Raw genomic sequence first — 22275 nt, 5'->3', positions numbered from 1 at the left:
GTTACAAAAACACTGATTATAAAATAAAAGCTATGTAAGAATAAGTGGCTTGGCTTCATTGTAACTGACTATACAAGGTAAAGTTTTGTAACATTGTGAGCGCCAACTTTTTTCAAATCACAATCAATGACAACATTTACTGAACAAACATGATAATAGATGCAATTACTAGGCTTTAGATCTACATGGCAGGTGGTCAGTATTTACTACCTAAATATGTTTACTAGGCCCAGTGGTTGCTGCCTCACAGCGCAGGTGTCATGGATTTGATTTTAAACAGAGCACATATTATAGGTATATATTTTGCATGTATTATTGGCATAATTTTTAATTGATTAACTGTAATGATAATGTTCTTGACATTATATTTGCTTATTTAATGATAGAATCCATTTTATTTATCAATGTAAGACATGACAATCTTTATAGAAAGTATGAAACTGAAATATATAATTCAGCAAGTGTTGTAGATGTGACTTGCGCATAATATATTAAGTTTAACATGTTCCCTCATTTCAGGTCACTGTCACCTGCACCCTTATCTGCAACATCCTACCCTAAAACACAGTGTCAATTTTTTTCCTTCTGTTTCTCTAGATCAGAAACTTGACAGACTACACTTTCTTTACCCAATACTATTTCTCATTTTTCTCTATCACAAAAGTAGTTTATCTTACATTACTTTATCAAAACTCAATTGAGCATATACAGACTTTTTCATCCAGAGAGAATTACAATTTCACATGATTTACAGTATGAGGTATATTATCCTGTATATAAGCTAGTTCTCATATAAGTCCAAAGAAGAAATAATAATTATTATTATATAATTATTGACCTACATGGTCTTTTATGCATTCTTATATAGATAGAAAAAAACATATACCCCATGATAATCTCACAAGTCTTTAAATCTGGTCATTTTTTGAAGCAAATTGTTATTAACCTTTAAATAAAGCAATTTGGGGGATCTGAAAAACATCACAACTGTAATAAAAATGTATCTTAATCGTCATTTTAAATGTGTCAGTGTGACAATTTGATTTTAGCCTGCTTTATGCACATCCTACACTATTTTTTAATTAAATCACTGGACAAACTAGAGGCTTATTGCCCAAAAATATAAATAGAGGTATGAAAGCTTTTATCAGGATATTTGGTATCTAGAGCGTTCCAACCAGAAAAAAAAGGTGAGTCATTGCAGCTTTATACATCATCCACTCAATTAGAATAAACAGATGCCTCTTCCTACAATCACTGAGAAGTGCTGCTACAGAAGGTAATGACCACGAAATGGATTTAGAAGATTATAGTTGTGGTGTTCCAAAATCTAAAAAAACCCAAAAAATCAAGAAGACACTAATGGGTAAATGTAACAAGCTATGAGTTTCCATAGGGTTTGAACAGTGGAGATGTTGCCTACAGCAACCAATCATATTTTAGTTGTCATTTATTTAGTATATTCTACAAAATGATAGCTAGACTCTAATTGGTCGCTATAGGCAACAGCTCCACTTTTCAAACCCACCGGAAACCCGCAGCTTGATAAATTTACCCCTAAGTGTCAAGCATTCGGAGCTAAAGCGTCAACACCAATATATTAATTAATATGAAAATGTCAGCAAACATGAGACTTTTATCCTTCTAGTTAAACCATTTTTTCGTGTATATTAAGAATGCCTCCTGCACACATTTGTACGCTAGATCACCTAATGAGGACTTGAAATTGTTTCATAGGTGCAGCAAATAAAAAATAACTTGAAAAGAACACATGCAATTATATTTCAATGACATGTTTTGTTAAGGTAAATGCACTAATTATAGAGAGTGTATGTTTAAAGTTACCATTATGTTTTATTGCTATGGTTATACACTGAAGTGGCTGTATGCTGTTCTAACATCAAGCACTAATGAACATATTGTGTCAGAATTGCCAGTGACGTAGCTGTTATTAGCATTTATATGTAGCTGCTAGATTTATTCATTTTTTTAGTATTTTACTTACGCCTACTTTCATAAATTGCTCTTGATTTCTCATAGAGTTCATAAGGATCAGGTTTTCTTGGATCAAAGGCATCTGTAGAATCAGGAAATGAGCTTCTATGTAGCGTTGGAGGGTATGGGAGATTTGGTGGTAATGATGGTGCTGATAAACTAGTTTGGGGGCTTCCTTGATTCTCCCACCGTTCCATCATCTATAACAAAAGAATAATGTCCTGCTTGATCAGTTCATTCGTACACCTGTGCTTGTTGGTTATGGCAGTTTATATGTCACGTTAGTCACAAAAATGCACTCAATAGTACATAGTGTTGAAACTATATTGTTAACAAAATAATACTATTCAAATCCGTACAACACAGTATTATATCAAAAAAATTGAGAAATGTACCACAATTTTAGGATGGCGATGGTTTTGCAAACTTAAGAATTAGAATACTTATTGACTTCAAAACACCTCTTTATGACCCACACATCTCCTCTATCATTACCAACTTCTAATATAGATCAGAAGCAGGCGCGGGCTGGGAGGTATCAGCCTGGGGGGCACACAGGAGGCCGCATCACGTGACACGCGATGCGGCCGCCTGTGCACTGATGCGGCCGCATCGGAAGCGGCCATCGGTGACATAAAAAAAATTACTGCATCCACGGCGGGGGACGGGTGGAGGCGGCCGGCCCGAACAGCCGCTAGACTGAACGGCCCGGGTGCCCGCTGCCCTCCTGCTCCCCGGTCCAGCCTGCCCCTGATGAGAAGATATTATGATTTGCTAGATCTATTATGTATCTCAACAAACTTTAAGGTATTACCCTGAAAGCAAATTCTATGTAAATAATTGTATATATTAATTTACAATTTGGGGCAACATTATATTTTCACTGGCCTCATATGTGGTACAACCAGAGAGCCACACGTTATGTGATCAGTGCAAGAAGAATGAAGTGTTCATGCAGCCCAAAGAGTAGGTCAGTCTATGTCTGACTTCTCAATCTGATGATTTAAATGTTGACTACATAAACTTCATAATGTATGTAAATGTCCTGTGTATCACAGACGATCTAAGAGGAGAAAATGTCATGCTCAGGAGGACTACAATTGGAAACTGCTGCTAGTTTTCCATTGCAAGTCTATCTAATTGCTAATTGATCAAACCAGAGAGTAAGAACCAATACACAACCAATGGGCAATTTATTAATTTAATGTAGTTGTGTCTATCGGCTTTACAACATTTATTTTTGTCTGCAAATGTTCACCAACACTAGACACACAGCCTAAAAACTACAGCAGGAAAAAACAATGCTGTCAGCCTAAACACAATGCAGAAGCACAAATCATTATTTAACATTCTCATGAAACAAACTGTAGTCAAAAGTTCTAACACATCTATAATATCAAGTTCAATATAAATAAAAAGGGACTTACAGGCTTGGAACTTTTCCACGGAGAGAAGAAACCTGAAAGCAATGGAAGTGTGACACCATTAGGCCTGAGTGACGATCATGTCACTTTTATGTACTTGTAATAAAGACAGAAGCTACAGGGTGTCAAAAATCTTGTTAAATATCTGGTTTTGAAAAAATAAATTACCATCAAATTATCATTTTTTTTTTACAACATAAGAAATATAATAGCACTTTAAAAAGGGGCCCAGCTAGACATTATTTTTTATTTAAACATTTATATTAAGTGCTATTAAAAAGAAAAGTGTCTTATAAATATTTAAATAATGTAGACCAAAGATTAAAAGTTTCAGTGTGCATTACGGGGAGTTGATTTGCTAGCACAGCTTAACAGGATTCTATTTCAGGCATTGGACTTCTGTAACATAGACAGACAAACATATTTTATCCATTTCAAGCACTAAACAAGAAAAATGATTGCGTTTAATCCTCCATGATTACATAAACAAAAATGCCTATACAGTAGGTGTTAAACTACTCATCCATAAACTGACATTTTCAACACTCAGTTTCCATATAAAAATTAAGCACATTAAGAACGCATAAAATGAATAAACCGGTAGTGCATTAAGTTTTATTTCTCATTAAGAACATATGTTTATGTTAATATTTAATCATAACCAGATAAATATAATCACTACAATCATGCTTATAACAGGTAGTAGTAGTACATTAAAATCACGTGTGTATGAAAAGATTACCAAAGTGTGTTCACCATCTATAGGAAAATATGCTAAGGGTCCCTGGTGTTATGAATGAAGAGAGAGGACGGGCTCCATTCATCAGGCCCATTCCAGGCCTTCTGGGCCTCCAGCTTAAGTGTAGGATCATTTGCACTGCACTGTGTAGGGGTGTTTAAAAAGCAGTCAGGCTGGAGATGCAGTTTCTCACTGCCTGGGGACAGGGGCTGCAGAGTGTTTATTTTGAAGTTTTCTTTTATTTTCCTGCTTAATAAAACTGGTTGAGGCCAGTTGCACCTAAGGCTTGGTCTTGTGTGTCTTATCTGCTACTATACAGTACTGTCTACTGCAGGAGATGGTACCGGCCATCACCCAACCCCCCCATTTGGTCACAACTTGTTTGAAAAAAGGCTTGCGCATATTAAGAGCAGCAGCAGCTTTGTGGAACCTACAGGAAGCAGGTCTGTATGTGCTTGGAAAATTTTGAAGTGACAAACACAGTGGAGAAAGACTTGCATTTGACTTGTTATGTGGATAACAGCAATTGAAAAGTGGGTTGTTTGTGCACAGCAGCAGTAGGTACAGAGAACCACATCGATTTGGGTGACAAATCCTACTATGAAGTTATGTTTAAACAGTGCTTTTGCATCAGTGTAAAATGGATAATTCTGTCTTGGGATAACAGAAGACAGTAAGTGTGTTTGCAAAACCATTGAGCGTCAGCATAAAGAATAAAAAAGCTGGAAAATGTTTTTCATGGACTGAGCAGTGTTAACTGCTGTGAAGCAGAAGTGTTCAGTAAGAGTTCAAAAGAAAGGGTTAAGTAAGAAGATCCAAATGTAATTTGCTGAAGTCCAGAAAGTCTGTGAATTTGCAACACACAAGTTGGGTGTGGCCTGGACTTGTGCAAAGTTAAAGAGCAAGGCTGTTCAATCTTTAAAATAAAAATGTATTGGGACACATGCTGGGTATTGTAGTGCCACATCTCTATCAAGAAAGTTTTCCATCTCTCTGAAAATAAAATTGTCTTCTTTTCAAGCTACCTTGGAGAAGGAAAAAGCAGAAGATTGCATACAAGTGTATCAAAGTCTCAAGGTGGAGCGAGAAGAATTTAAATGGCCAGATACCCATATATTTTGGATTTGGGGAAAAAGACTGTTACAGTACCCTAGCATGGAGGATATGGTCAAGGCATTGCTACAAGCTACTGTGGCCCTGCAGGCAGCCACCAGGCAACAGCAGTTGGATATTGAGGAGTCCTGGAGGAAACACTACAAACACCTGAAGCCCTCTGTATAATCGTGAGCTATTCAAGAGGAAGCACTCAATGTCTTTTTCGGTGAGGAAGAAAAGCCATAGAAATGCTCAGACGAGTAAAAGAAGTTGCTAAAACAAGATTTGAAGTTACACAAGGGGAATATTTAAGATACCAGAAGCAGAGAGAGCACACGGGGAGACAAATAAACGAGCTACAAGATAGTTTGAATGCAAAGCGCAAAAAGTTCAGGTAACCACAAAGACAATGGCCCAACATAAAGAGAATCTGGATCATGATCTGCGCCAACTTCAAGCTAAGATAAGGAATCTTGAAGCAAATTTATTGTCATTGCAAAAATCTAACTCTAAACTCAGTGAGAAAAGTAGGATGCTGCAGGTAGAAGAGAAGTTGCTTGAGGAAGATGTAAAAAGTTGAAGGCCCTGAACACAGCAGCTCACTGAAGAGATTGGAAAGTTGAAAACTGATATTCTAAGGGTAAATGCAGCCCAGAGTACAAGTCAAAGTCAATGTCAGATTGCAAAAGAACAAGAAGCAAAAATGAAGATTGAAAAGGAAACTCTGCAGAAAGAACTTGATGCCAAAGTCACAGATATATAAGAGAAAATTAAGACCATAACCCAGGTTTAAAATATTGGAAAGCGATACAAGGCTCAGTATGAAGAGTTAAAGATTCAGCATGATAAGCTGGGTGCTGAGACCTTTGTCAAAGTCAGATAATTGGATGAAATAAACTATACTGATTAATATTGGTTTACTGTGCGATTGCGATCAGTACGCCACGTGTTCTGATGCAGTCGCACGATAATTAACGCACACATACACTTACACATTCACTTGCATATAGTTTATTTTTATATTAGTTCCAACCCACAGTTGTTTATGAACAGATGTTATTGAATTTATAGTTAAATATCGTAATGTTAGAAGCACTTTATTGAGATCAAAGGTTCAGGTTACAGGAAACATATTATGTTTGGTGTCATTCTAATCCCCTACTTATCCTTAGTGATCCGGTTTCAGCGGCTATGAGATCGCACCTCACGTATGCTAGTTATGGAATATAGGGAATTAATGATGGTATCAGAATGGTGTTGTCTGTGTAATTTAAATACACCAGTTTGAACTAGCTTTCGGCGGGAAGATTAGTATGCTGCTGTTGGAGAGCTGACCCCCACCCTTGGAGGGCGTCGTTTGAACTGACCTATGAACTACACTATACTGTACTGTCCTGGAGCCTGAACCTATGGAAACATGCCAAGTCATCTGTACTGTATTTACTGTAACACCAAATGTATTTATATTGCTCTCTGGAACCAGCCTTCAGTCTCTTTGACCACAGACTTCAGGATTGAATGACTGTAAGCTGGATCCAGCAGAGCACTGCGTATATATCGGCTGTACTTATTTATTTAATTGTTATTCTTTTGCTTTTGCTAATAAATCGCTTTGTGAGTTGGAACCACACAAATCGCAGCAGACAATGATTATTGGTAAACGATAAAAATAACTTTAATACCTTCTCAGCCCATGCAGCAAGGTCAAAAGAGCAAACTTCTCAAAAAGAAGAACAAGTGTTAAGAGATTCTCATGCCCAGGCTGAAACAAAGATATCAGCACTGGAAAGCCAACAAAGGTCTATAGATGAAAAAGAAAATGAAGTTAAATCTTAACAGAAGCAAAGCTCATAAATTCTGTCAAGAGTTGTCCAAAGTCCAAAGAGTTGACCTTCAGTACAAGAATGAAAGTATGTAAGTCAATGTGAAGCAGGTTAAAGAGATTCAAGTCACAAGAATACAGGAAGTTAGTAATGTTCTCCAAAAGGTGGTACAGACCAAGAATAATGCCAGACTGCCTCTGCAGCAGTTGATGGGGCTGAAAAGTCAGGCGCACCAGGAAGCTGACTCCCTGTCCTCGTCTATTGCTCTGCTGAAAGTGGCGCAGACCAAGTATGTGGCTGCAAAGGAACTGATGAGTACTCTCCATCAGCCCCTAGTTCTGCAATGGCGACCTCCAGTGGATTCTGGTAAGACTGATCCAGGGAAAAAGGGTACTTTTCCCCTGGACATACAGAGACTGTAGGCTTAGAACCTGGAGAATGGCCAGTTATCTCATAGGGGATGTAATAGAAATGTGATTACCTGTTTTAATGTGATGGCTTAAGCCATATTGCTGCTAATTGTTCACATACCTTTGAATCTATGCAATATGATAATGCTTACATATATCGCAGAATGTTTTTATTTGCCCATCTAGACTGTATTGCGGACTGACAGACTAAGCCAGACAACATAATGTGTGAAACTACTGTAGAAGGTAACAGGGTAAAGGCTCTGCTAAATTTTTGCAGCATGGTTTCTCTTGTAAAAACAGGTTTGGTGAACCCCTTAAAACATCCAGGGAAAACTGTTGAGGTAATCTGTATATATGGGGATACTTGGCATTATGTTAAGTGGCCATAGAAAGACAGTGTGGTCATGTGGTAGTCACTATGGGTTATTTCCGTGTTTGGGGTTTAATGAGATATTGGGGAGAGATTTTTCTCAATTCTGGAAGTTATGGGAAACCCAGGTGGTTGCAAAAGTAAATAGCCCAGACCTACTCAATAATGTTAACGATACAGTGCTAGTGGGAGTATTCCCTAAGTCTGAATTGTTCCTTTTTTCAAATGTGATTGGTGAACCCGAAAATGTTGAGGGCAACATTATAGCGCAGGGTAGTGTATGTCCTATTGAAATTTGAAATGTTGGTAAACCTGCTAACTGTATATCTGGTGTTAAAGTAAGGAAAGATGTTTTAGCCTCCTAGAAGTTAAAAGACCCCTTCCTAAAAAACGCCAGAGGAAATGTTAAAATTATTAATGAGAAGTCTGTAGATACTGATGATAGGTTGTTGTACCCTTACATGGCAATAAACCAGGGCTGGTTGTGTCAGATATTCAAAAAAGAAAAGTACATTTTGGAACGATTGATAGTTCCTAAACCGTATATAAGAGAGGTGTTAGACCAGGTTCATGGTTTCAGAACTACCAACCATCTAGGGGTAGGAAAAATGTCAGATAGAATTTTACAGCAGTCCTCTGCCAAGTTGTTGGTGAGAAATAAAGGTGTGCTTAGAAATTACAACTGTTCCTACCACAGGTTGAAACAGGGGAGGGAGATATGTGACAGTCACCAGACTAGCTGAATGGCAAAGGAATATGTCCCATACTTTCTGCATGTGTACATTAAAATACCAGGGAGATTGTTTATTGTGTGTGAATAAATCTTTCCAAAGTGTGTTTCCCATCTGTAGGAAAATATGCTAATGGTCCCTGGTGTTATGAATGGAGAGAGAGGGCGGGTTCGATTCATTAGGCCCATTACAGTTCTTCTGGGCCTCCAGCCTAAGTGTAGGCTCATTTGCACTGCACCTGTGTAAGGGGTGTTTATAAAGCAGTCAGGCTGGACATGCAGAGATTCTCACTGCCTAGGGACAGGGGCTGCAGAGTCTCTGTGAGAGTAAGCCTGATATCTGTGAGTAAACCATGCTGACACTTGTTATGGAGCTTGTGATTTCACTGCTTTTTTGATTTCAAGTGCTGTTTTTGTTTAAAGTGTGGAGTTGGTTCCAGTAAGGAGTTGAATCCAGGAAGGGGTTTAATCTGGTAAGTGGCTAGGAAAGGCTAGTACTAAAGTTCACTGTAGGCTATAAGAAGTTAGGTTAGCCATAATAAGATGAGTAGTAGCAGGCTTGATGATCTCACTCAATGCATATCTTGTCATATGTATGCACACTTGGAGCAAGTGTTCCAAGGTTTATACCTCTGTGAGAAATGTGAGCAATTGGTCTCTTTGGAAGCCCAGGTAACTGATCTAAAGCAGACCATTGCAACATTGAGAGACATTGCCAACCTGGAGCAGAGTTTACAGCTCACCGTTGATGCGTTATCTGAGCAGGGTGGAGCAGAGACAGAGGAGGATGCACAGGTAGGCAGCTGGGTAACAGTTACTAGGGGTAGCAGAGGGAGGAAGAGGCAGGCCAGTTCTGAGCTAGGCAATCCCAGCAGATTTGCCAGATTGGATGAAGATACTGTGGAAGGCAGTTCAGAATTGGTAGAGTTGGATGACACTGCTTCCTCTAGCAACCAGGGGAATGGTCTCTCCAGCACAGAGGGGACCAAAGTTACTCAGGGACCCAGGCAGATTGTGGTGGTAGGGGATTCAATTATTAGGAAAGTAGATAGGGCAATCTGTTACCGGGACCGTGCATGCCGAACAGTGTGTTGTCTCCCGGGTGCTCGGGCTCGGCATATTGCGGATCGGGTGGACAGATTGTTGGGAGGGGCTGGGAATGACCCAGCGGTTTTGGTGCATGTTGGCACCAATGACCGAGTTAGAGGAAGAAGGGGTGTCCTAAAGAATGATTTCAGGGACATAGGTCGCAAACTTAAGGCAAGGACATCCAAGGTAGTATTTTCGGAAATACTACCTGTGCCACGCGCTAGTCCAGGGAGGCAGCAGGAGATTAGGGAGGTTAATGCGTGGCTAAAAGATTGGTGTAGGAAGGAGGGTTTTGGATTCTTAGAGCACTGGGCTGATTTCTCGGTCAGTTGCCATCTTTATTGTCGTGATGGATTGCACCTGAATGAGGAGGGGGCTGCAGTGCTAGGGGAGAGGATGGTTAGAAGGTTGGAGGAGATTTTAAACTAGGCTCCGGGGGGGAGGGGCAAGCAAGTATTTATAGGATAGACATTGAGAGTAGTAAGGAGGAATTTAACAAGAGTAAAGGGGGTGGAGAGGGGGGGGGAAGGGAAGCATAGCCGATAAGGAGCGGCCCTCTTTAAAGCAAAAAGAAATACCTAAGGGAGGCAATAGACTTAAGTGTATGCTTGCAAATGCAAGAAGCCTGACAGGTAAAATGGGGGAGTTAGAACTAGTAGCAATGAATGAGCAGTATGATATTATAGGCATTACTGAGACCTGGTGGGATGATACACATGACTGGGCAGTCAACTTGGAAGGCTATTCTCTCTTCAGGAGGGATAGGGTAAATAAAAGGGGAGGAGGAGTATGTCTTTATATTAAGCCAGAATTAAAACCAAGTATTCAGGAAGTTATATACGAGAATATTGGTGATAATATAGAGGCATTGTGGGTGGAAATATCCAGCGGAGGAAAAAGTTCAGAGAAGTTTCTGATAGGGATATGCTATAAACCGCCAGATATTAGTACGATTGAGGAAGCCCAACTTCTACAGCAAATTGAAAAGGCTACACAACTAGGTCAAATTTTAATTATGGGGGATTTTAATTATCCGGACATTGATTGGAGTACTGAGACCTGCGGTACAGCTAGGGGAAATAGAATTCTGAGCACGCTAAAAGACCATTACATGTCCCAATTAGTTGAGGAACCAACTAGGAACTGGACTATACTGGACCTAGTAATAACAAACAATGTAGACGTAATATCAAATATTAAAGTAAAGGAGCACTTGGGAAACAGTGATCATAATATGGTCTCATTTGAAATTAGTTTCCAGAAACAACAGTATAAGGGATCAACTAGGACTTTAAACTTTAAAAAGGCAAATTTTAATATGCTAAAGGAGTCTATAAAGAGCATAGACTGGGACAAAGCCTTTGAAGGAAAAAATACGGAAGAAATGTGGGCTGTCTTTAAAATGTTGTTGGAAACATACACGTATAAGTTCATTCCTATGGGAAATAAATGTAAAAGAATTAAGTCTAAACCAATGTGTCTAAATAAAAAGGTAAGGGAAGAAATGCAAAGGAAGAAGCGTGCATTTAAATTGTTTAAGTCTGAAGGGTCAGAGGAGTCCTTCCATAGGTACAAGGAATGTAATAAAACATGCAAAAAGGAAATTAGATTGGCTAAATTAGAAAATGAAAGGCACGTTGCAAAAGAAAGTAAGACAAACCCCAAAACGTTTTTTAAGTATATAAATGGCAAAAGGATTAAAAAAGATAATATACCCCTAAGAAGTGAGATGGGTGAATTGATAAATGATACTAAGGAAAAAGCAGAGATATTAAACACGTTCTTTTCTTCAGTATTTACCAGAGAGGAACAAATGGCAGGAGTAATACATAAAAATGGAAATGAAACCATGCCATTAATTAATACTTGGTTGTCAGAGGAAGAAGTCCAAAGGCGACTGAAGAATATTAAGATAAATAAAGCTCCAGGTCCAGATGGCATACACCCAAGGGTCCTTATGGAGTTAAACTCGGAAATAGCTAGACCGCTATTCTTAATTTTCAGAGATTCAATCTCATCAGGCTCAGTACCAAGGGATTGGCGAATAGCAGATGTGGTGCCGTTGTTTAAAAAGGGGACGAGATCACAACCAGAGAATTATAGACCTGTAAGCCTGACATCAATAGTGGGGAAACTACTGGAAGGTATTTTAAGGGACAGTATTCAGGATTACTTGGTACGCAATAAAATTATTAGTGGGAATCAACATGGATTTGTGAGGGATAGGTCATGTCAAACTAATCTAATTAGTTTCTACGAGGAAGTTAGTGGGAACTTAGACCAGGGCAGGACAGTAGATGTGGTCTACTTAGATTTTGCAAAGGCCTTTGATACAGTGCCACACAAGAGGTTGGTTTACAAAATAAGGGAACTGGGTCTAGAAATCAAAATTTGTACTTGGATCGAAAACTGGTTAGAGAATAGGGAACAGAGAGTTGTGATAAATGGAACATTTTCTAATTGGTCAAAGGTCTTAAGTGGAGTACCTCAAGGTTCCGTGCTGGGACCACTCCTTTTTAATATATTTATTAATGACCTTGGTGATGGTTTAGAGAGTAAAGTTTCTATTTTTGCAGATGACACTAAACTCTGTAAGGTAATAAAATCAGAGCAAGATGTAGCTTCTCTACAGAGGGACTTAAATAAACTGGAGGATTGGGCGGCTAAATGGAATATGAGGTTTAACACAGATAAATGTAAGGTTATGCATTCAGGGATCAAAAACAAGAACGCAATCTATAAATTAAATGGAATTAATTTGGGAGAATCTATAATGGAAGAGGATTTGGGAGTGCTCGTAGACAGTAGACTTAGCAATAGTGCTCAATGTCAAGCAGCAGCTGCAAGGGCAAACAAAGTATTGGCATGCATAAAAAGGGGCATAGATGCAAGGGAAGACAGTGTAATTTTGCCACTGTATAAATCGTTGGTAAGACCTCATCTTGAATATGCAGTACAGTTCTGGGCACCACTCTATAAAAAAGATAATTTGGAACTAGAAAGGGTTCAGAGAAGGGCGACAAAATTGATAAAGGGTATGGAGTCATTAAGTTATGAGGAAAGGTTAGCCTGTTTAGGCATGTTTACTTTAGAAAAGAGGCGTCTAAGGGGAGATATGATTACTATGTACAAATACATTAGGGGTCAATACAGAGAGCTTTCATGGAAACTTTTTACCCCAAGGACCATACACAGGACACGTGGTCATCCCCTAAGGTTAGAGGAGAGGAAATTTCACAACCAGCAAAGGAAGGGGTTCTTTACAGTAAGGGCAGTCAAGATATGGAATTCATTGCCAGGGAAGGTTGTGATGGCAGATGCAATAGATATGTTTAAGAAAGGGTTAGACAAATTTTTAGCGGAAAGGTGTATCCAGGGATACGACCGTTAATTTAAAATAAAGGATAGTAGTGGATATAGGGTAAAAATTGGATTGCAATATTGAGTCTGGGGGGATTTTCAAAATTGAAACAGATGGGCGGTTGCCTACTCTGGATTAATTTCAAATATAAGTGCAGGATCGCAGGAGATCCAAAATAGGTTGAACTTGATGGACTGGTGTCTTTTTTCAACCTCATCAACTATGTTACTATGTTACTATGTTACTATGTTGTGTTTAGATTTGTCAGTTAGGAGTGACATGTCTATTGAGTGCTGGACAGGTAATGTATTTATTTTAAAAAATGAATTTTATTTGCACCAAACGCTTGGTCTTGTGACTTATCTGCTGCTATACATTACCGTCTACCCCATGAGATGGTACTGCCCCCCCCCCTACCCAGTCACAATACATATTGCAGACACACAAGCTTTCAATTAATATTTAGCATATTAGCCATAATTGGGAATGGTTATACTTGGTAAACCCTGGGTAAAGAACATGAGGTTATGTATGTTTCAACTATGTGTTTACACATACCTTTGGTGGTCAAGAGATTTATAACCACATGTATCCCTGACAAAGATCTGCTGTAAATGTGTTATATATCCTGATACTTGGAATATAGTTGACAACATGTTAAAATTATTCCTAGAAATTTTCAATCCAGGGACTGTCAATGGAAATAAGGATCATTTGACAATTATATTGGTATGGCTAGGAGATTGTCAGGTAGAAGCCAACTCTCTTACACTTATTTATAGTGCTAAAGCAGCCCAATCACTTTGATCACCTTTCCCTACTACTCATGTACAACAATGGTTCTCAATCTTTTTGGCATTGGGAATCACCTGGCAACAGAATGGCATGTGATTCATAATAAAGGATACTACAATTATGATTAAATAGAAGTATATTTAAAATTGAACCATATTACCACTATTTTGTTTCTTTGCAGATGTTCAATTTATTCTTATGAGATTCCCCTGTTATCTGTAAATTCTTGTTGCACATCCAGCCTAGTGTCATGGCTCAAAAATGTGCCCTGCTACAATGGTTGGGAATGACAAGTCTACACTAGTTAATTTACTTTTGTGTGGACATTCACACTGAATCTTAATGGAGGAGACTACCAGCCAGAGTACAGTCCTATCCATGCTTTCTAAGCTGTTCCATAAAAAGATTGGGATCAGTTACTTTTTTACATACTGAATATATAGGACAATATACATGTAACATATACCTTTCTCTGCTTCACCTTTAACAAATATAGGATCATATTAAAATATGGAGATCATGTGACCAACACAAACTAGGGGGTAAATGTATGAAAGTCCGGTTTTTTTCAACTCGCCAGAAATCGGCGAGTTTCCAGCTAAGATTTAAAGCGTAAAGGCAAGTTTGCCTTTACAAGTCAGCGCCGCTTTAAATTTTAGCTGGAAACTCGCCGATTTCCGGCGAGTTGGAAAAAACGGACTTTCATACATTTACCCCAAGATCTTTTGGACCAATATACACAAGCAGTTTCCATGTGCATGTGGTATGCTTGACCTGATCTATGGTAATTGAATCCCGAATAACTAGCATTTAGACTTAAGATCATTGATCCATACGAAGAAAGCACCTATAGTGCACACAACATGCATAGTGGTTGCTAAACAGATCATGGATGCAGCATTTGATATTGTCTTCATTGAGAGTACATCTACCATTTACTGTGAACTGTGTGTACTGAATAAGTGAAGTTCATAGGGATAAATGATCCATATTCAAAACACTGGCTATTCTGCATTCCCCAAGTGGTAAACTCAGCTCTGATGGAACATAGAAAAGTACTAGTGTGCACTAGCCCTTAACATGCATACTTGTCTGCACACACTTGTTTACAGGAAAAAACAGTTGACTTCTATGATGTGAGTAGGAAAAGACTACTTTCTGGTCCATGTTGACACAATCACATCATTATTATCGGCTACGCAATAATATATATATTGTTTTGTTATATATATATATATATATATACACACACAAGTTAACCTGTGCATGATACTCATACATTCTAGTCAAATCAAGCTACTTAAGGTGTTAAAAAGGTTCTTGACATGCATTTGGGGCTAGGCCAGGCCTCCTCAGGGGAAGAGCGTTACTTCCCGACGCAAGCGCCCTTTTTTAACGTGGTTTTGTCCCCATGTCACCACCTCATCATTTTTCTCCAACACCTCATCCTTCATCTATCCAGACACAGGGATCTCTCTCAGCGGTCCTGAGTATCACACTCCTCTCGCTCTGTCACCCCCAGCAACCACCAACCACTCCCCACTGTAACCCCTGGCAACCACCAACCACTCCCAACTGTCACTTCTCCTTCAAGAAATATATATATATTTTTTTACAATCTTTATAAACACTTTTAACAATTAACAAATTAAATTAACAAATTAAAAACATATTAGAATACCAAATTTCAGCCCTTTCTGAGTTTTTTTTTCACACACACTAAGAATTTAGTAGGTCAGTGTACAACTCAGCCCAGCAGGTGGCGCTGCAGCAAATTTCAGCCCTTTCTGAGTTTTTTTCCCCACACACACTAAGAATTTAATAGGTCAGTGTATAACTTCGCCCAGCAGGTGGCGCTGCAGCTTGTTTTTTTTTCCCACACACAGACACACGCCACTAGGCTTTTATATAGTAGATATATATATATATATATATATATATATATATATATATATATTATATATATATATATAAATAAATGTATTTATACATTAATATGCAAGAAAAGGTACACAGATACAATATGGTGCACAACCCAATATTTGGATATTTTTAAAAGTTCATAAATCTTACACTTTTTTGCACTCCCTAGTGTTCAGGTGGCTGCTGCCAACCTTCTTTATACCAGTTGGTAAGTCTGGAAAGAAAATTTACAAAAAAAGAAGACGGAATAGAGCTATTAATAGTGCAGTATTTAGGATATAGATCCTAATATAAAAGGTGATAATGATTGTGCGTACTAAAATATATTGATCAATAAAGCACATCTATGCTATGGTCCTGAGCTTCCAAACTTGTATCTTGATGGGCTCTATAACATATGGCAATAAAATAGAATAGAAATAACCAGAGATAGTGTGATATTGTTTTGATGAATCGATAATTACAGAAACCACTCCTACCGATAGTGCTTAAGCATACCAGATAAAGGAGAAAAATGTGCTTATCTGTATATATTCTAGGTACTGCTATGCATCTTTGTGTTTCTAAGTCCCTCCCTACTAAACTTTAAGTGGGTAATTTAGCCTGTAACTTTTGCTGCAGATCTTATTTTGTCTACTTTCTGTCCATTGGCTTAAAAAAAGGTTGAAATATGTTGGATTGTCCACACACCCATCTGTTTTAATTTAAGGGAGACAGTCCATATGTCAATGGACTGTCTCTGCAGTCAGGATATTGTTTCTACTGTCTGTATATTCACACCCATGCATTGCTGAGGCGCACCCAGACATTCCGACAGTAGAAATATATAATATGTTGACTGCAGAGACAACCCATTAGCAACTGGACTGTCTCCCCTAAATCAGAACAGATGGGAGTGTGGAAAATCCAACATCTTTCAATTTGTTTTAAACCAATGGACAGAAAGATGACAATCTTGCATGTTTAAGCACTATCGGTGGGAGAGGTTTCCGTAATTATCGATTCATCAAAACAACATCACACTATCTCTGGTTATTTCTATTCTAATTTATTGCCATATATTATGGAGCCCATCAAGATACAAGTTTGGAAGCTTGGGACCATAACATAGATGTGCTTTATTGATTAATATATTCGTAACGCACAATCATTATCACCTATTATATTAGGATCTACCCTAAATACTACACTATTAGGCGCCCTATTGCTTCTTTTTTTGCATATATATGTATATACAGACACAAACACACATTCTGCGTTTTAAGTTCAGTAGCCCATTTTCCATTATTGCATTGACATAAATATTTGCAATTTATTTCTCATAACTAAAGGCACAAACATGGCTTTTAGATGCTATGATTCATCAGTGCTTTGAACTGTACATTCCTATACATTTAATGGAATACATTTCGTTATTAGATATAACATTATTGTTGCTGGTTACAAGATACAGCTGGAAATGCTGCTTTCGTCTTCTTAGACGTTTTAGTAAAAATGGAGAATTGAGACATGAGAAATTGAATTCCACTGCTTGTGACTTCTGGGTCAGAGCAATACTCAACCTCTCTGCCTCTCTCTACTGAACTGCTGACAGGGATGAATGCAAGAAATATTGTGAAACCTTTAAAAGGCTTATACTGGTTGTTTTCTTTTTAATGTTAAGGTCACCAGCATTTTTGGTTAACACCACAATATCCATCTTTGCCATTTAGTATTATGTAAAGTTATACCTTGAAGTCACATTTTTTATGAACAGAAATTGCTGCTTATTACATGCCACCGACTTTTCTTCTCATTTGCAGAGACAGGAGCATTGGGGGGGAAAACTAATAAAACGATGCAGGGAGTGTGACATTTGGATGCATACTAGCTTTTTCAAAAGTATAATAATTCTGCCAGATTTGATATATAGCACTGGGTGGTAAAACATTTTCTCATTTTATGTGTTTCTGGAAAGCAAAGATAATCAAACCATAGCAAAGAAAATAAATAAAAAATGTAATTCGATAAAAGAACAAAAAAAAAAAAATGTTTACAGTCATGCCCAAAAATATTGACGCCCTTACACTTTTTTCAAATAACTCAATTTCCTCAAAAAATAAGTTGAAATTAACAGTAATTGGTATGCATGATTCTTTCTCTGTTAATATTACATTACCTTTGTTTTAGTTCTGAATTTATTATTGCATATCCTTTTAAATTAGAAATTGATAAGAAATGGCTTTGACAAAAATATTAACACCCTACCCTTTATAATGGTAGCACAACCTTTGGTTGTACCAACATATTAAAAAAACACAACCAAAAAAATTGGGCTCTTGGCTCCCAGTATACATATATGCAGTTTCTAAAAAGGCTAAAGAACTAAAACTGTCCATATAGTAACATATTCAAGCAAGATCTAATTAGGAGGGAATAAATGGAACTTACTGAATCATCAAACTGAATCATCAAATCTCATTAAACATACCCTGAAGAACTGTATGCATTTAAATAGAAATTCACCATCACACGTTTCTAGGCTCCCAATTTCTCAGGAACTATATTCATTACTCCAGAGGGCAATAGCGTAAGAGACCTGATATTCACATTTGGAAACCATCAATCCTGACATTTGATAGAAATATGAACAGGAATCTTAAAACACAGTATACCAAAATATACAGACAGTTTTTAAATCACACTGAAAAATATATTATAGTACTCTAGTGTATGTGGGCGCTTACTTGTTTTTTAGGGTGAATCCAAATTTGAATGCAGTGCTATGCAAGTTTATAACAGCAGATGTGGACATAATACTGTATCTACAGCTTGTGTATTACAGACAGTACCAATAACACATATATGGACAATGGCTAAAAACAGAAACAAGTTGGCTATTTTTCTAGTCATAATGCACAATTAATTTCAGAACAACTGTTCCTATTGTAGATGGCAGAGACTACGCAATTCCATAATATGTAACAACAATGGTAAGAAAAACATTAAAGGGCTCATTTCTCAGGGTTATGGCACTTTTTGTAGTAAATCACATGGTACTTGCATATTTTAGACACTTGTTTTTAAATTTGTTTTTAAATCTTTAGGCTATGAAAATAACAAAAAAAGAATGATAAATTGTGCATTAGATAATGTCATTATGTAAACCTACCTATTCATTTAAGTTAGTTTTGCTTAAAGAATATAGTTTGAGACATGCCAATGTCATAGAATTAGAAAATTTGATTAGGTATGGGCTGTGTTTTTATCATTTTTATTTTACTTATCTACATATGTACATTTAAGTATGAAATCCCTTCCATACATACATAGTAACAGAGTAAATGTATATATGCCCATCAAATATTAATTAGTGGGCTGTTATTAGTAAAGACTTATTTTGGGATATAATAAATTACAGAATGTCCAGGTAAATCCAGACAACGTCTGAAATAACCAATTCCTGGAGAATAACTTTCACCATATGGAAAATACAGCCTAGGACAGAGGTGCTCATATCCAGTCCTCGAAAGATACCAACAGCTCATGTTCTCAGGATTTCTGCCTGTAGAAACGTGTGGGATAATTACCGACACAGCCAAATAGATCAACTCAGCTGTGCAAGAAATCCTAAAAACATGAACTGTTGGTAGCTCTTGAGTTTGACCACTTCTGGCCTAGGAGATATCCTATTTCTTAGTGGTGTTTGACTTCATCAAGGGCAGATGCACATATCACCTGTCACAGTGGGTGTGGCTTCAACAGGGGGTAATCCAGGTATTATATCTATTACTCTTGCTTCTTCTGATTCTAATTATATGTCTGCCTTTCTAGGGGGAATGTATTAAATGTTTTCATTATCTTTTGTTTCCAGTATATCAATTATATTTCTAACCATTAGCTTTCTGCATTTTTATAACTAGAATTTGCTGCGTGCATCGTTTTGAGCGGGTACCTGTAAGATTATTGGTTTTTGCTTTGAATAATATATATATTCACACACACACACACACACACACACACACACACACACACACACACACACACACAAATAGAGAGGTGCCTAGGTAGAGTGTGGCCTCCCCTTGGGGGCTTGACAGTGGAGATAATGGTGGGAGGAATGGGTTCCCAGCCACGACCCCCTATGAGCTGGATTACGGGCAGGGTAAAGTGACTGTGTGGACCAATGGCTCCCTTACAAGGCGGGGGGCCAACAAAGCAGACATTTAGTACAGATAAACTACACTGCACACACACACTGAACAGAATTAATTATAGTCACAAATCACAAACTAATTCTAATAGAACCAATAAAAACAATAACAAACAGTTTAGCTATAGGAATTTTCACTTTGCTTTTCCAGACGGCCATATTGTGGACAGTGAGATTTGTATGTCTAATCAGGGAGGCACTAATCACTTGCAGAATATCTTCATCAAAAGATCTGTATCAACGCACAGCCTTTTAGTAAAGGTTATGAGAGTGCTGCTTGGTTGTTCTCCAGCTCATTTCATTCCGGTCTCCTTTTCATGATGCTACTAAATCTTATGCTTATTATGCTTCTTACAATTAGGAGTGTCAGAGTGTCTCTGGTTTTAGAAAAAGCCTAAAAATAATGTACTGTACTAATTGCGACTTTAAAATATAAAAGGTAATTTCGCTTTTGAAACATGGTCCAGCTTTGCAGGCATGCAGCCTGGTAGCTGTAAAAATTAATATGCTTCTATTATGTGCATTTTTCTTTTAAATATAAATCGCATTGTAAGCTCCCTGGATACACAAACCAAGGCACTGGTGCATTGCCATTATATTACAATATGAACAGTAATGGTCAGGCTTACCATACAGCAATGACGATCAGCTAACATTGCATTGCATCAATGCAATTAAGACTCTAAAATGTGGTGACCAGTGAACAGGTACAAAGCTAGAACACAGTGTCCAAACTTGCAGACTTGGCCGTCTGTAAATAGTAACACATCTGTTTAGTGTTGGTTTTATTGCTCCAAAGATAGCCAAATCTTCTATTTGAGAACTGTTGAGTAAATAACTTAAACAGCATTTTCCAGAGTCTGAACAATTGATTTCTGTAATGAAAAGGAAATCTCCAATTCTGAGGACATATATATATATATATATATATATATATATATATATATATATATATATATATATATATATATATATATATATATATATATATATAATGTGTGTATTATATATTGGAGAGTTCCTTTTCATTACAGAAATCAACTGTTCAGACTCTCAGCAGAAGTGAACAACAACCATTGATGTGGTGGGACGTAAACAAAAAGTTGCTTACTCAAGGCCTGATTGCGGGTTTAGGTCGCGCTAGGATAATATGCTCACATCGCCCCCTCACTTTCCGTTGCAGGCTAAAGGGAAAAACAAACCCATCCTTAATTTAAATTCCAGCTTCCTTCACCCCCTCCACCAATACAAAGAAATATAGAATTTGATGGCAGATCAGGACCACTTGGCCCATCTAGTCTGCCCTTTTTTAAAACTACGGTAACCTCCAACCCTATTTGATCCTTAGTTCTTTGTAAGGATATTCTTATGTCTATCCTAAGCATGTCTAAATTGCTGTACTGTATTAGCCTCAATCACCTCTGGTGGGAGGCTATTCCACTTATCCACTACCCTTTCTGTGATGTAATTTTCTCTGAACCTACTTCCCTACAGTTTCCTTGCATGTCCTAATACTTCTTTTCCTTTGAAGACTGTTTCCCTCCTGTACTTTGTTATAAAACCCTTGATATATAATGAAAGTTTCTCCTTTCTCTTCTCTGCTCCAAACTATACATATTAAGATCTACTAGTCTTTCTGGTTAAGTTGTGTGCTGTAGGCCATGACCATTTTAGTTACCCTTTTTTGTACAGTCTCTAATGTATTTATAACCTTCTGGAGATATGGCCTCCAGAACTGAACACTGTATTCTAGATCAGTGTTTCTTAAACCTGGTCCTCAGGACCCCTAACGGTGCTTGTTCTCCATATCTCCTTGCTTTAGCACAGATGTATTCATTACTGACTGACACATGTAACAGATTCACAGGTGGTATAATTATTTGCCTTGTCACCTGGAAAACATGTACTGTTAGGGGTCCTGAGGACTGGGTTTGAGAAACACTGTTTTAGATTAGGCCGTACCAATGACCTTTCCAGTGGCATTATTACTTCTTTCTTTCTGCTACTAATTCCTCTCCCTATGCAACCAAGCATCTGACTTGCCTTCCTCATTGCTTTGTTATTACTATTGCTTACTTGTCTTTAAGTCACCTTAAATAGGGACTCCTAGATCCCTGTCCTCCTCGATAGTTTCCATTACAGTGCTGTTAATTCTGTATTTAGCCTTTAGGTTTTTGATACCCAAGTCCATGATTTTGCATTTTTGGCATTAAACTGTAGTTTTCACGCTTTAGACCATCCCTCTAGTCTACCAAGATCAATCATTTGTTTTCCTAAAAATTTACTTTTATTTGACAACCAGTGCTCATAATTGATCAACATATTT

General features: G+C 37.7%; 1 protein-coding gene across 9 annotated transcripts in view; it reads right to left on the bottom strand.

Annotated features, from left to right (window-relative positions):
• MAGI2 (membrane associated guanylate kinase, WW and PDZ domain containing 2) overlaps nucleotides 1–22275 on the bottom strand; it is a 768432-nt gene that overhangs the window by 88473 nt on the left and 657684 nt on the right. For all 9 annotated transcript variants that reach the window (XM_075208713.1, XM_075208714.1, XM_075208715.1 and 6 more), the window contains 2 exons: nucleotides 3423–3454; nucleotides 2006–2195 (listed from right to left, as the gene is read on the bottom strand). In XM_075208713.1, the coding sequence (XP_075064814.1) occupies nucleotides 2006–2195; nucleotides 3423–3454 (222 nt within the window). The remainder of the gene's footprint in view (nucleotides 1–2005; nucleotides 2196–3422; nucleotides 3455–22275) is intronic.

Source organism: Mixophyes fleayi, chromosome 4, assembly GCF_038048845.1.
Source record: "Mixophyes fleayi isolate aMixFle1 chromosome 4, aMixFle1.hap1, whole genome shotgun sequence".
Lineage (NCBI taxonomy): Eukaryota > Metazoa > Chordata > Amphibia > Anura > Limnodynastidae > Mixophyes > Mixophyes fleayi.
The sequence above is the reverse complement of the archived record's forward strand: the minus strand, read 5'-3'. Positions and strand labels throughout refer to the sequence as shown.